The sequence below is a fragment of the Zophobas morio genome, unplaced genomic scaffold, assembly GCF_036711695.1.
Source record: "Zophobas morio isolate AGI-343-1 ecotype UQ-CSIRO unplaced genomic scaffold, CSIRO_AGI_Zmor_V1 ptg000008l, whole genome shotgun sequence".
NCBI lineage: Eukaryota > Metazoa > Arthropoda > Insecta > Coleoptera > Tenebrionidae > Zophobas > Zophobas morio.
This window is the reverse complement of record NW_026972113.1, coordinates 15,115,248-15,128,329: the sequence shown is the minus strand read 5'-3', so window position 1 is coordinate 15,128,329 and position 13,082 is coordinate 15,115,248. Positions and strand designations below refer to the sequence as shown.

General features: G+C 30.4%; 1 protein-coding gene across 1 annotated transcript; it reads left to right on the top strand.

Annotated features, from left to right (window-relative positions):
* The first annotated feature begins 5,910 nt into the window (after positions 1 to 5,910).
* On the top strand, positions 5,911 to 12,865 carry LOC135124861 (uncharacterized). Its single transcript, XM_064050084.1, has 10 exons — positions 5,911 to 6,109; positions 6,158 to 6,360; positions 6,411 to 6,643; positions 6,690 to 6,954; positions 7,014 to 7,156; positions 11,709 to 11,868; positions 11,916 to 12,097; positions 12,148 to 12,449; positions 12,497 to 12,639; positions 12,695 to 12,865. The coding sequence occupies exons 1-10, from the start codon at positions 5,911 to 5,913 to the stop codon at positions 12,827 to 12,829; spliced, it is 1,965 nt and encodes a 654-aa protein (XP_063906154.1). The 3' UTR covers positions 12,830 to 12,865.
* Positions 12,866 to 13,082: the final 217 nt, after the last annotated feature.

The window sequence follows — 13,082 nt, the reverse complement described above, 5'->3', positions numbered from 1 at the left end:
TGATAACTATAATTATTATATTTTTCAATTATTGAATTTGGAGTTTTCAATTTTTTGATTTGCTATTTTACAATTTTTTTTCTTGAATTTTTAGATTTTGCGATATTTCGATTTAAACTTTTAGAATTTCCAATTTTTAATTTTCAATTCTTCCGTTTTTACAAATTTTCGATTTGCAATTTTTGCTGTCGGTTTTGTTTATTTTCTTTATTCTTACAATTTTTCAGTTTTTCGCTTTTTCAATTTTTCATTTTTTTTATTTCTTCAATTTTACGATATAGGTACCTACCCTTCGAGTTTTCATTTTAAAATGTTTCACTTTTCCCATTTTCCAACTTTTGGATGATTCAGTTTTTAGATTTTTCAATTTTTCATTTTTTCAATTTTTCGTTTTGGTTTTTTATTTTCTTTATTTTTACAATTGTTCAGTTTTTAATGTCCGGATTTTCTATTTTTTTTTTCAATGTGAAATTGTTAATTTTCTGGATTCTTCAATTTCTCGCTTTTCAATTAATACGTACATAGATTTTTCAACTTTTAGTTTTTTTAATTTTTCGTTTTTTCAGTTTTAGATTTTTCAGTTTCTCAATTGTTCAATTTTTTGTTCCTTCAATATTTTATTTCTCATTTTTCTAGTTTTCTTTTTAAATATGTATCTAATAAATAATAATATTTATAATTAAGTTTTTCAATTATTGAATTTTCAAAATTCTTCATTTATTGGATTTGTCGATTTTTCAGTTTTTCGATTTTTAAATTTTTGATTTTCGCATTTTTAATTTTTTTGATTTTTTGATGTTTCAATTTTACAATAGGTATTTTAATTTTTCAATGTTTTAAATTTTAGATTTTTCGATTTTTCGGTTCTTCAATATTTTTTAATTTTTTCCGACTTCCCAAAGTTTCGATTTTTCACTTCCTCAGTTTTTCAGTTTTTCGATTTTTCAGGTTTTTGATTTTTCGATTTTTTAAGTTTGCCATTTTTCGACTTTGCTTTTTTGGATTTTCCGTTCAATTGTGATTTTTCAGTTTTTCTTATATTTTTCAATTTTTCAGTTTTGGGATTTTTTAGTAGGTATTTCGACTTTTCAATTTTTTCGATTTCTCGGCCTTTAGTCTTTGGATTCTCTATTTTTCGTTTTTTAAACTTTAGGTTTTTCAATTTTTCGACTATTTTATATTTCGATTTCTCAATTTTTCAATTTTCGGAATTTTTAAATTTCTCAAATTTCCAATTTTTAATTTTTCAATTTTTCCATTCTTTAATTTTTCAGTTTTACAAATTTTCGATTTGAAATATTTCTGTCGGTTTTTTATTTTCTTTATTCTTACAATTTTTCGTTTTTTCAATTTTTCAATTTTGCATTTTTTTGTTTCTTCAGTTTTACGATAGACCTACACTTCGAGTTTTCATTTTTTTTTTATTTTTCCCGACTTATCAACTTTTCCAGTTTTAATTTTTCGGTTTTTCGATTTCGGCCAATGACGGTTTCTCAATTTTTCGACTTTTCGACTCCCCGATTTATCGAACTTTTGATTTTTCGCCTTCTCGATGTCTCGTTTCTGAATTGTTCGATTTTTTGATTTGTTGGTTTTTCGATTTTTTTTTACTTTTCGGCTTTTCGATCTTTGATTTTTGATTTATTTGACTTTTCAATTTTCCAATTTTTTTAATTATCGAGTTTCGATTATTCGATTTGTTGATTTTTCAGTTTTCCCATTTTTAAACATTAGATTTTCGAATTTTTATTTTTTCTATTTTTTGATGTTTGGATTTTCCCATTTTTCAATTTTACGACATTTTAATTTTTCAATGTTTCAAATTTTAGATTTTTCGATTTCTCATTTTTTCAATATTTTTTAATTTTTGGAATTTTGACGTTTCTGAATTTTTAGTTTTGCCATTCCTCAATTAATCAATTTTTTATTTTCTCATTTCGCGACTTCCCAAATTTCAATTTTTCGCTTCCTCAGGTCTTCAGTTTTTCGATTTTTCAGGTTTTTGATTTTTCGATTTTTTAAGTTTGGCATTTTTCGACTTTGCTTTTTTGACTTTTCGAGTTCTCAGTGTTTCAATTTTTTACTTTCCTAATTTTTGGATGTTCCGTTCAATTGTGATTTTTCAGTTTTTCGATTCTTCAGTTTTTCTTATATTTTTCAATTTTTCAGTTTTGAGATTTTTTAGTAGGTATTTCGACTTTCCAATTTTTCGATTTCTCAGCTTTTTACTTTTTGGATTCTCTATTTTTCGTTTTTTAATCTTTAGGTTTTTCAATTCTTCGACCGTTTTATTGTTCGATTTCTCAATTTTTCAATTTTCGGAATTTTTAAATTTCTCAAATTTCCAATTTTTAATTTTTCAATTTTTCCATTCTTTAATTTTTCAGTTTTACAAATTTTCGATTTGCAATATTTGCTGTCGGTTTTTTACTTTTTTTATTCTCACAATTTTTCACTTTTTCGTTTTTTCAATTTTTTTGTTTTACGATATACTTACGCTTCGAGTTTTCATTTTTTTCATTTTTCCCGATTTATCGAACTTTTGATTTTTCGCCTTCTCGATGTCTCGGTTTCTGAATTGTTCGATTTTTCGATTTTTTTTACTTTTCGGCTTTTCGATCTTTGATTTTTGATTTATTCGACTTTTCAATTTTGGTTTTCGAATTTTTATTTTTTGATTTTTTGATGTTTCGATTTTCCCATTTTTCAATTTCACGATATTTTAATTTTTCAATGTTTTAAATTTTAGATTTTTCGCTTTTTCGATTTTTCAGTTCTGCAATATTTTTTAATTTTTCAAATTTTTGGCGTTTCTGAATTTTTGTTTTTTTCAATTATCCAATTGTTCAATTTACAATTAACGAATTAATTCTTAGTTAAACAAAAAAATAGTTGCATATCAAAATCGAGAGAAACATGTGATCTAAATAATAACTATTTCCCGCAGAAATTCCGAACGCTTAGAGTCGACTTTGGCTTGAGCGTGTTTCGGTCTGTGGATCAAACAAGTTCTCAGGCGACTTGTAAGTAACACTATTTTAATTTTAATGCTGTAGATAAAGTCAAAAATATCTTACCATAAAATTGTGGTAATTAGTCTGTTTTACTTTTTTAGCTGTAAATACACATTTATGGTACATAAATAAGCCCACCATTTGTACTATTTAAATTCACAATTAAATCGAGTCGTCGAATTTAGTTTGAAGCTAAAAATGAAAATTTATTTAAAAAAATGCTTTCACAGTTTTGACCCACAAACAATTCTACAGGGTGTTTTTAAAAAACAAGTACAACAAACAAGTATTGCTTTCATAAAATTTGGCCTTTCATATCTATTAATATTAAGTAATTAACTTTTAGTCGCATATAGTTGTGCTCATAAGATTAGTTACAATTTTTTTTTGCACATGTATTTCAAAAACATCCTGTATACACACTATACAACTTTTTAACACTACTTAAACATAAAATTAGTTAGTTTATATGGTCGCGCCAATTTAAAAAAAATACAAATCTAGAGTTAAATATATCTTTGTCCTTGGAAACTAGCTTATCAATGCAGATTTTTTTACCATTCTATACCTACAAAAACATAGATAAAAAAATTTGATAAGGAAAAGTAGTTGTATTAGTGCGTTTTAAAACGGTAAACTTTTTTTTTATTTATTACTTTACTCATACTTCCTGTACCCTGCCAAGCTTCCTTGTCTATTTAATTCAACCCCGTAATTTTTAGCTCAAACCCCGGTTCATAAATGCTAATAACCCACTCCTAAAGGGTATCCCTCCTTCCCCATTTCGCTCCATAAAACCAACATGAAAACGTTAGTGAGCTTTTACGCCATAATTGCCTTTCCGAACTGTCGTATCCGAGTTATAAAGCTCGCCTATAGCTCTGCACACATCGCCGATCTTTATTTTATGCTGCGGATAACCGGAGTTTTTATTCGACGAAGACCGGAATCGTCAACTGCTGCAGTCATTTCTTACTCCGAATACTTACCCTTATGTACCACGAAAAAAGTGGAAATGTCACCGTTATAAATGTATGTTTACAGGTTTGACGGGTTTTAATTATAGGTTAATACAGGTAGGCATAATCGTGGTCAGTGGGTAACAGTGCAAGAAGGTTCATTTTTTGCATTTCTTGTCATCTTTTTTAATTAACGCTGCAGGTAGTTACTAAGATTATTCTGTGAAATTACCCCTATTTATCAAATAAAATATTTTAACAAATCTTATACTATTAAACGAGCAAAGTTTGTATATATATATATAAATATATATCTATATATATAATGGGTTTCTCGAAAACGGCTCTAACGATTTCGATGAAATTTACAGGTTGGGGGTTTTTTGGGTCAAGAAATCGATTCATCATAGTTTTAACTTCTGAAAATTACAGCTTCATACATTTTCAGCAATTTTCAGGCAGTGAATTATATTCGTTGCTAGGTAACATCGGATGACACTACACGAACACGAGATTGTTTTATAAGAGAAGTTTGGGTGACAGTCTGACAGTACGTTTGACGTACCTTTTTATCTTCAATTGTACGTACCGAAACATACTCCACTGTATAGAGGACGTTAAAATTCACCCTCTGAGGTGACAAAATTTACGGAAAACTAAACAGTGAGCGGATAAAAGGCACACGAAAGTGCGTTGAGTTAAGGTTATGTTGTCAAGCATTCATTTCAGAGGTTCGACGGTCAGGGTCAATATGTGATCGTTTTCCGGGATGGGACCGTATTATTTCAGTTTTTGGGCTCAACTTTTCGCACACTTTCGTAAGTGGCATCTTCGGGAGCAGGGTTGAGATTGAGAAATTAGGAATAACGCAAAAGAGCACGGTAACTCAGTATGTTAATCACACCAGAGGCGAAACCATTCTGGCAGTAAGAAAGTGGTTGTGACCTTTTTCTAGAGTCGAGAGAGAGAACTAGGAAAAAAAGAGAACGACAGAGAGAGAACTTGGGTAACAAATGAGATTTTAATAAAAATGTCAAGCAATAATTCCAGTTTTCCATTCTTTAATCTCTACATGTCACTCATCACTATTTAAAACAAAGACTGCTTATGGAATTTCTTTTTTAATGTGTATTTTTAACTAGCGCGTGTACTTCAAAATGCATACTATACGCATATTTATCTGTCCTAATCTGATCTAATACTACCAAACGAGCCGAGTGAAGCTCGGTCAACCAGATATTGTAATACTTAGTTCTGAAAAAAGTGGATTTTTCTGAATGAAAAACAATAGCTGAGTGTTGCACTCGACCGCGCAACTTCCCCGTCCACTTCGAATTATCAACTTTTTATTTATTTTAGGGATTTTGTTAATTTCGTGCTCGAGCGACCATTTCCATCCTTCGCCAATTTGGCGTTTTTATAGAGGCTGTAATCGCATCAAATAACGATTCGTTGACTCCCTAGAGCGGCGCCGCTGATTGTAATGCAATTCGTAGGGCTAATGTGACGACATCGACATATAATTCGGGGATAATGCCCCTTGCTCTTAGCGTTCCACGCCTAATTAACATAACAACCCTAATACATATATATGTTTAAGCTAATATGACAAGGGGAGCCGCAAATCCACACCCCTGCAATAAATAACCTTGCGACTACGCTATTATTGCTTTATTGTTGTACGACTATGAATTGATGCTCGATGAAGGGGATGCTCTAACAAGTACTTAAATAATTCATTGAAGTTAAAAAATCTACATGAATATATCGTACTCAGCTCAAGGCAGGTCAGATCAAATCGACCCAAATCGGGTTTAATAACATTCCTATCCTGGTTAAAAACGTAGGCAATTAAAACTAATGTCCACAGATAAAATTCACCGACAAGAATATAAAACAGTGATAAGGAAAAAGTATTTGTTTCGCTTTAGTTAACCATGCAGCTACCGTTTGTGCTTTATTACCTCCTTTCTACCGTGCCATTTTCGTCTTCTTTGTTGTATTCTTTCGGGGAAAAACTTGTCTGGTCTACAATAAAAAAATTGGCGAATAATCGCGCACTGAACGAAGATTGCAGTCTAGATGTGGCGTCAATATTACCAAACAGTTTTAATTTAAGCCCTCTGGCTACAAAAAGTAAGTACGTCTCTGCAACGAATCCAAGATTTGAACCAATAATTGTAGTGCTACACGCTAGTGCCAAAATCAATCCAGGTCTGTTAAAAGGAAACCTTCACTTGATTGGAGATTTTGATCAATGCTTAAGCATCGAAGAAAAGTCAAGTGGAAGAACCATCACTGGACAATATTGTACGGTGCTTTGGACGGCAAAACTACATAAGTTTCTGGCTCAAAATTCAACCACACTCGCTTTAAAAATATCAAAAGTACTTATATAAATTATTGGTGTGTTTTTTTTTTTGAGTGGTTGTTCTAGATTACGCGAAGTGACGACAAGACGTTTTTTGCAAAAATTTTGAAACTTGGAGGCAATGTCACAGCACCTTTGGGTCTGTGTGTCCCAAAGTCTTGCAAAACCAGAGATCTAGAGATTCTTATTTTGAATCTTTTGAGAAAATTTAGGCTACGGGTGAAGGCACAATTCCACGACAGTTTGTGTTTTTACAAAGACAAACCTGTGACAACCAGTTCTTTGGACTATTTTGTTTAGTAAGTTAATGTTTTTGATTTTGCAGCAACTGAGTCTCCGTTTTAGTTTCTTTTTCATGACCGTTATTTCTGTGATGGTTGCGAGCACCCTGTATGATTTGTACTTACGTTACAAGGGTCTACCCAAATCACCCAACATTTGGCTAATTTTTTCCGTCTACACCAATGCCGAAATTTTGTTTCAACATTCAGACCAAGATATAACTTGTTTGGGTGGAGTGAAAGCTCTGAGTAATGTCTGGATTATCTTGGGTGAGGTGGTAGTGAGCGGCAGGTTTCTGACGAAAAACATACTGGATGTCATCGCTCAGGTGAAACCAAAATATATGTATCAATTTCGAAATTTATAATTTATTTTGGAAAATTTTAGCCCAAGTACGACCTTGCGCGCACTTTCGTCTGGTCTTCGTTTTTTGGCAACGAAACTCTGCTTACAATCAGCGGATTTCTGCTCACTTACAACTACTCCAAAACGTCAAATTTGGTTACTTTTTATTTCATGCGATTTTTTAAGTATGTGGGTACGCAGTTTAACTTTAACTATTGCGTTGGCTGGGAACTTGTTTGATCTACAGACCAGAGCGCACTCAAGCCAATATCGACTCTAAGCGATTTATCTATAACCCGAGTTTCGTCAGAGCTGATTGATGAAGAACTCACTGGTTTAGACCATCTGGTCAAAATTTACAATTTTATGTGTAGTCCTGAACTTGTGGTTTATAAATACGCTATTGAGATTTTTCGGCTTTTCGATTTCTCAATTTTCCGCTGTTTCAATGACACAATTTCTCAACTTTTGTCCTCTTCAATTTTTCAGTTTTTTAGGTTTTTTATTTCACAGTTTTTTGGATGTTTCTTCAAGTTTTGGGATTTTTCAATAGGTATTTCAATTTTTCCACTTTTACATTTTTGGACTCTTGAACTTTTTGATTTCTCGATTTTTACCTGGATTTTCAATTTTTCGACTGCTTTATACTTCGAGTTTTCGGTTTTTTCAATTTTTCAATTTTCCGAATTTTTAAATTTTCGATTTACCAATTTTTCTTCTTTAAAATTATTCAATTTTTAACTTTTCTTCTCGACTTTCAACTACTCGATTTCTCGATCCTCTGATTTTTCGATTTCTCGATGTCTCAGTTTTTGAATTTCTCGAAGTTTCGATTTTTGGATTTCTAAGTTTTTCGATTTTTTAATTTTGGGATTTTCAATTTTTCAATTTTCCAATTTTTCGATGTTTCGATTTTTCAGTTATCCGATTTTACAATTTTTCAATTCTTTAAATTCTGGAGTTTCGATTTCTCGATTTAGATTCGATTTTAATTTTTGATTTTTTGAAGTTGGATTTTGCCATATTTTAATTATTCAATGTTTTAAATTTTAGATTTTTCGATTTCTCGATTTTTTGTTTTTCAGTTCTTCACTATTTCTCTTTTTCAATTTTTTTGACGTTGCTAAATTTTCAGTTTTCTCAATTAATCTGTTTTTCCCATTTCTCGACTTCTTCCAAGTTTAAATTTTTCAGTTCTTCAATTCTTCGATTTTTCGACTTTGTTTTTTTGGGTTTTCGATTTCACAAATTTTTAATTTTTTAATTTCTCAATGCTTCGATATTTCTTTCAGTTTTGAGAATTTTTGATAATTCGTTTCTTCGAGTTTTCTGGATTTTTCCATTTTTTATTTTTTGGATTTTCAGTTTTGTCTTTTTTAAACTTTAGATCTTTCAATTTTTCGACTGTTTTATAAGTATGTATTTCGATGTATTAATTTTTCAATTTTTAAACTTCTAGATTTTTCGATTTCTCGAGTTTTCAATTCTTCTGTTTTAATTTTTCAATTTTCCGAATTTTTAAATTTTTGATTTTTCAATTTTTTGAGATTTGGATGTTTCGATATTTTGTTCTCGATTTATCAATTTTTCCACTTGTAACTTTTTGATTTTTTGATGTCTCAGTTTTTGAATTTTTCGATGTTTCGGTTTTTCGATTTGTCGATTTTTCGATTTTTTGCTTTTCGGCTTATTGATTCTTCGATGTTTTGTTTTTTGAATTATCCGATTTTTCAATTTTCCAATATTTAATTATATGTATTTTTTAATTTTTCGAATTTTGACGTTTCAGAATTTTCAGTTTTTTGATTTTCCCATTTCCCGAGTTCCCAATGTTTCGATCTTTCAGTTCTTCAGTTCTTCAAATTTTCAATTTTTCAGGTTTTTGATTTTTCGGTTTTTCGATTTTCCAAGTTTGCGATTTTTCGAGTTTACTTTTTTGACTTTTCGATTTCTCAATTATTTAATTTCCCAGTTTTTGGATGTTTCGTAACTTTTATTCCTATTTTTCAACAATTTTTCGTAATTTGAGTATTGGGATTTTTTAATATTTCGACTTTTCGAGTTCTGGATATTTCGATTTCTTGGATTTTCAATTTTTCATTTTTTAAACTTTAGATTTTTCAATTTTTCGACTGCGTTATACTATGATTTCTCAAAAATTGAAACTATTCGATACTTTAACTTTTCAGTTTTTAAAATTTTAGGTTTTTCGATTTCTCGAGCTTTCAGTGTTTCTATATTTCAATTTTCGGAATTTTTAAATTTTAGGTTTTCCAATTTTTCGATGTTTCGGTCTTTCAGTTACCCGATTTTTCAATTTTACAATTTTTTTATTTCGGGAGTTTCAATTTCTCGATTTGTCGATTTTCAGTTTTTCGATTTTAAATTTTAGATTTTCGAATTTATATTTTTTGATTTTTTGATGTTTATATTTCCCCATGTTTCGATTTTACGATATTTTAATTTTTCAATATTTTAAATTTTCGATTTTTCAGTTCTTCAACATTTAATAATTAATTATATTTTTCAATTTTTCAAATTTTGACGTTACTGAATTTTCAGTTTTCCGATTGATTTTCCCATTTTCCGACTTCCCAAACTTTCGATCTTCCAGTTCTTCAATTCTTTTTCAATTTTTGATTATTCGTTTTTTCGATTTTCCAAGTTTCCGATTTTTCAACTTTTCTTTTTTGACTTTTCGATTTCTCTATTTTTTAATTTCCCAATTTTTGGATATTTTATTTCGTTCAATTTTATTCCTATTTTTCAATATATCGAAATTTGAGTATTGGGATTTTTTTGTACCTATTTCAACTTTTCGAGTTCTGAATTTTTCAATTTCTCGACTTTTTACTTTTTGGATTTTCAATTTTTCATTTTTTAAACTTTAGTTTTTTTCAGTTTTATGCTGATTTCTCAATTTTTGAACTGTTCGATATTTTAACTTTTCAGTGTTTAAAATTGTAGTTTTTTTTCGATGTCTCGAGTTTTCAGTGCTTCTATTTTCAGTTTCGAAATTTTTAAGTTTTGGATTTTCTAATTTTTATTTTTTGATTTTTTGACGTTTAGATTTCTACATTTTTCAATTTTACGATATTTTAATTTTTCAATATTTTAAATTTTAGATTTTTCGATTTTTCTGTTCTTGAAAATTTTTTAATTTTTCAAATTTTGACGTTTCTGAATTTTCAGTTTTCTGACTTCTGATTTCTCGACTTCCCAAAGTTTCGATCTTTTAGTGTTTCAGTTCTTCAATTTTTCGATTTTTCGGGTTTTTGATTTTTCAATTTTTAATTTACAAATTTTTGATGTTTCGTCCAATTTTGTGGTTTTCGATTTTTCAATTTCTCTCTTATTTTTCAATTTTTCGAGTTCTGGATTTTTGGATTTCTCCACTTTTTACTTTTTGACTTTCAATTTTTTTGATTTTGCCAACTTTTTAATTTCTCAATTTTTGGATATTTCTTTCAGTTTTAGAGTTTTTCGACTTTTGGATTTTTCGATTTTTAATTTTTTGGATTTTCAGTTTTTCGTTTTTTAAACTTTAGATTTTTTAATTTTTCGACCGTTTTATATTTCTTTTCTCAAGTTTTCAACTTTTCGATATTTAAATTTTTCACTTCTATGTATATTTTTCAATTTTCTGAATTTTTAAATTTTCGTTTGTTGAATTTTTTCATTTTTAACTTTTCGATTTTGGCGTATTTCGGTGTCTCCATTTTTCGATTGTTCGACTTCTCGACTTTTCGATTCCCGGATTTCTCGATCTTTGATTTTTCGATTTCCAATTTTTTTAGTTTTCGATTTTCGATTTCTCGATTTGTTGATTTTTTAATTTTTCAAATTTTGATGTTTTTGAATTTTCAGTTTTCTGATTTCTCATTTCTCGACTTCCCAAAGTTTCGATTTTTTAGTTTTTCAGTTCTTCAATTTTTCGATTTTTCAGGTTTTTGGTTTTTCAATTTTTCGATTTTTAAGTTTGAGATTTTGACTTTTCAAATTCTCAATTTTTCAATTTTTAATTTCCGAATTTTTGATGTTTCGTCCAATTTTGTGGTTTTTCAATTCTTCAATTTCTCTCTTATTTTTCAATTTTCCGATATTTCTGTTTTGGGATTTTTTGTATTTCGTCTTTTCGATTTTTCGAATTCTGGATTTTTCAATTTTCCGACTGTTTTATACTATGATTTCTCAATTTTTCAACTATTCGATATTTTAACTTTTGAATTTTTGAAATTTTGGGTTTTTCGATTTCTGAAGTTTTCAGTTCTTCAATATTTCTATTTTTCAATTTTTCGATTTTTTAATTTCATCATCTTGCTTTTTCGATTTTTAAATTTATTTTATTTTTAGATTTTCAGATTTTCCAAGTTTTCGTTTCTCAATTTTCTCGGCATCATCTGTTTTGGGAACTGCGATTTCTGGTTTTGTTAATGTTTGGGTATTTTAATTTTTCGATTTTTAAAATTTTTGATTCTTCGATAATTCAAATTTTCAGTTTTTCCGTTTCTCGATCACTGAGCGCCTTTTAAGCATGTCGCGTTATTGTTAAAAGTAAAAAATAACTAGCAAAGTTGTGACCAAAAATATGTAAAAATTAATACAAAATAAAACACAATGCTTTTAAAACAATAAAATAACTGCACTGCTAGCAGAATTTCTGAACGCTTAGAGTCGACTTTGGCGTGAGCGCGCTCCGGTCTGTGAATCAAACTAGTTCTCATTGAACATTTTTAGATGCATGCCAGTGCTTTTGGTGACCCTTCTCATCCACACCAGTACCTTGAAACAAAGTACTAGTGGCCCTTACGGACCCTTCGCTGCAAAAACCTACACACAACCCTGCCAAACCGACTGGTGGAAAGTTTTCTTCTTCTTCATCGGCATCCAAAACAAAGTTGTATTTTAACAAACTTAGACTAGTCACGTGAAACCATTTTCCAGTGTCTTCCACACACGTGGCTATTCGCACTCACCACTCAACTATACGTGTGTTCAACACTGTTTCTACTTTCCACGAAGTCAAACAAACTCAAAGCAAAAATCCTAGCAAGCGGAATTTTTCTCGGTGTACTATACAGCTACACAATCACGTTGGTCAAAAAATTAGGATTCGCTGTGTTTGAGTAAGAAATTTTGACACATTTTTTGACTGAGTCTGGTTGGGTTAATCCAGGTGGAACGACGACTTCGAAACTTACATTTACCATTCCCCTGTTGCTCACATGCCGTCCTGGATTATAGGGGCATGCTCTGGATACGTACTTTCCAGACCAAGTGTTAAAATTCCAAAAATTTGCAACCTAATCGTGTGGGTTGTTTTAGGTTTGACAATGACGAAGCTCGTTTTTGGGCAACTGGTTTTGTTTGAAACTGAATTCAGTCCTCAACGGTCGGCCCTATGGAATGCTTTGGCACGTCCAGTGTGGTCTTTAGGGGTGTGTTTTATTTTAGTGAGTTGTTCGACTGGAAGTGGAGGTATTAATGAATTATTTTTTCCAAAAAAGACTGACTATTGTTTTCAGGTTGTATCAACGATTTTTTGTCGCACCCTGTATTTCGAATTCTGGGTAAATTGACGTTGAGTATGTATTTAGTACATGAAAGCGTCGTCTTTGTTTGTCTTGGTAACAAAAAGGAAACGTTTACTTTGAGTCTTGTAGAGAATGTAATAAAATTACAAAATTTCGTAAAAATGTGTTTATATAAGAAGGAATTTTTAGGTGATTATGTTTAGTGGTACATACGCAGTGGTTTTGGTGGTTTCTGTTTTCGTGTACCTTGGCTTCGAAGCTCCAGTTTTAGCCCTGAGGATGTACGTGAGGGACAAAGTCAGTTCGAAACGAAGACTGAAGTAAATATAAAAATATTTGTGCATGTATTCAGTGAATAAACAAAAGCCGAATCGATCATGTAAACCCCCCTTTATAATGAAGCCATTTCGCACGGTACAACTAAGTGATTTGTTACCGTTTATCGGCAGTACTGCCAACCTCGCGAGTTATGCGACTTAATGACAGCAATACACAAGTGAACGCTTTATGGGCACGCAAGTTCTTTTAGCGCGTTGGTCATCAACATCACGGGAATCCGATAAATTCAAACCATTTG

Excerpts from the sequence above, each read along its gene's own strand:
- LOC135124861 (XM_064050084.1), top strand. The coding sequence starts at position 5,911 with ATGCAGCTACCGTTTGTGCTTTATTACCTCCTTTCTACCGTGCCATTT. Across the intron at positions 6,955-7,013 it reads TACTGGATGTCATCGCTCAG|CCCAAGTACGACCTTGCGCG; the intron begins GTGAAACCAAAA and ends GGAAAATTTTAG. Across the intron at positions 12,640-12,694 it reads CTTTGAGTCTTGTAGAGAAT|GTGATTATGTTTAGTGGTAC; the intron begins GTAATAAAATTA and ends AGGAATTTTTAG.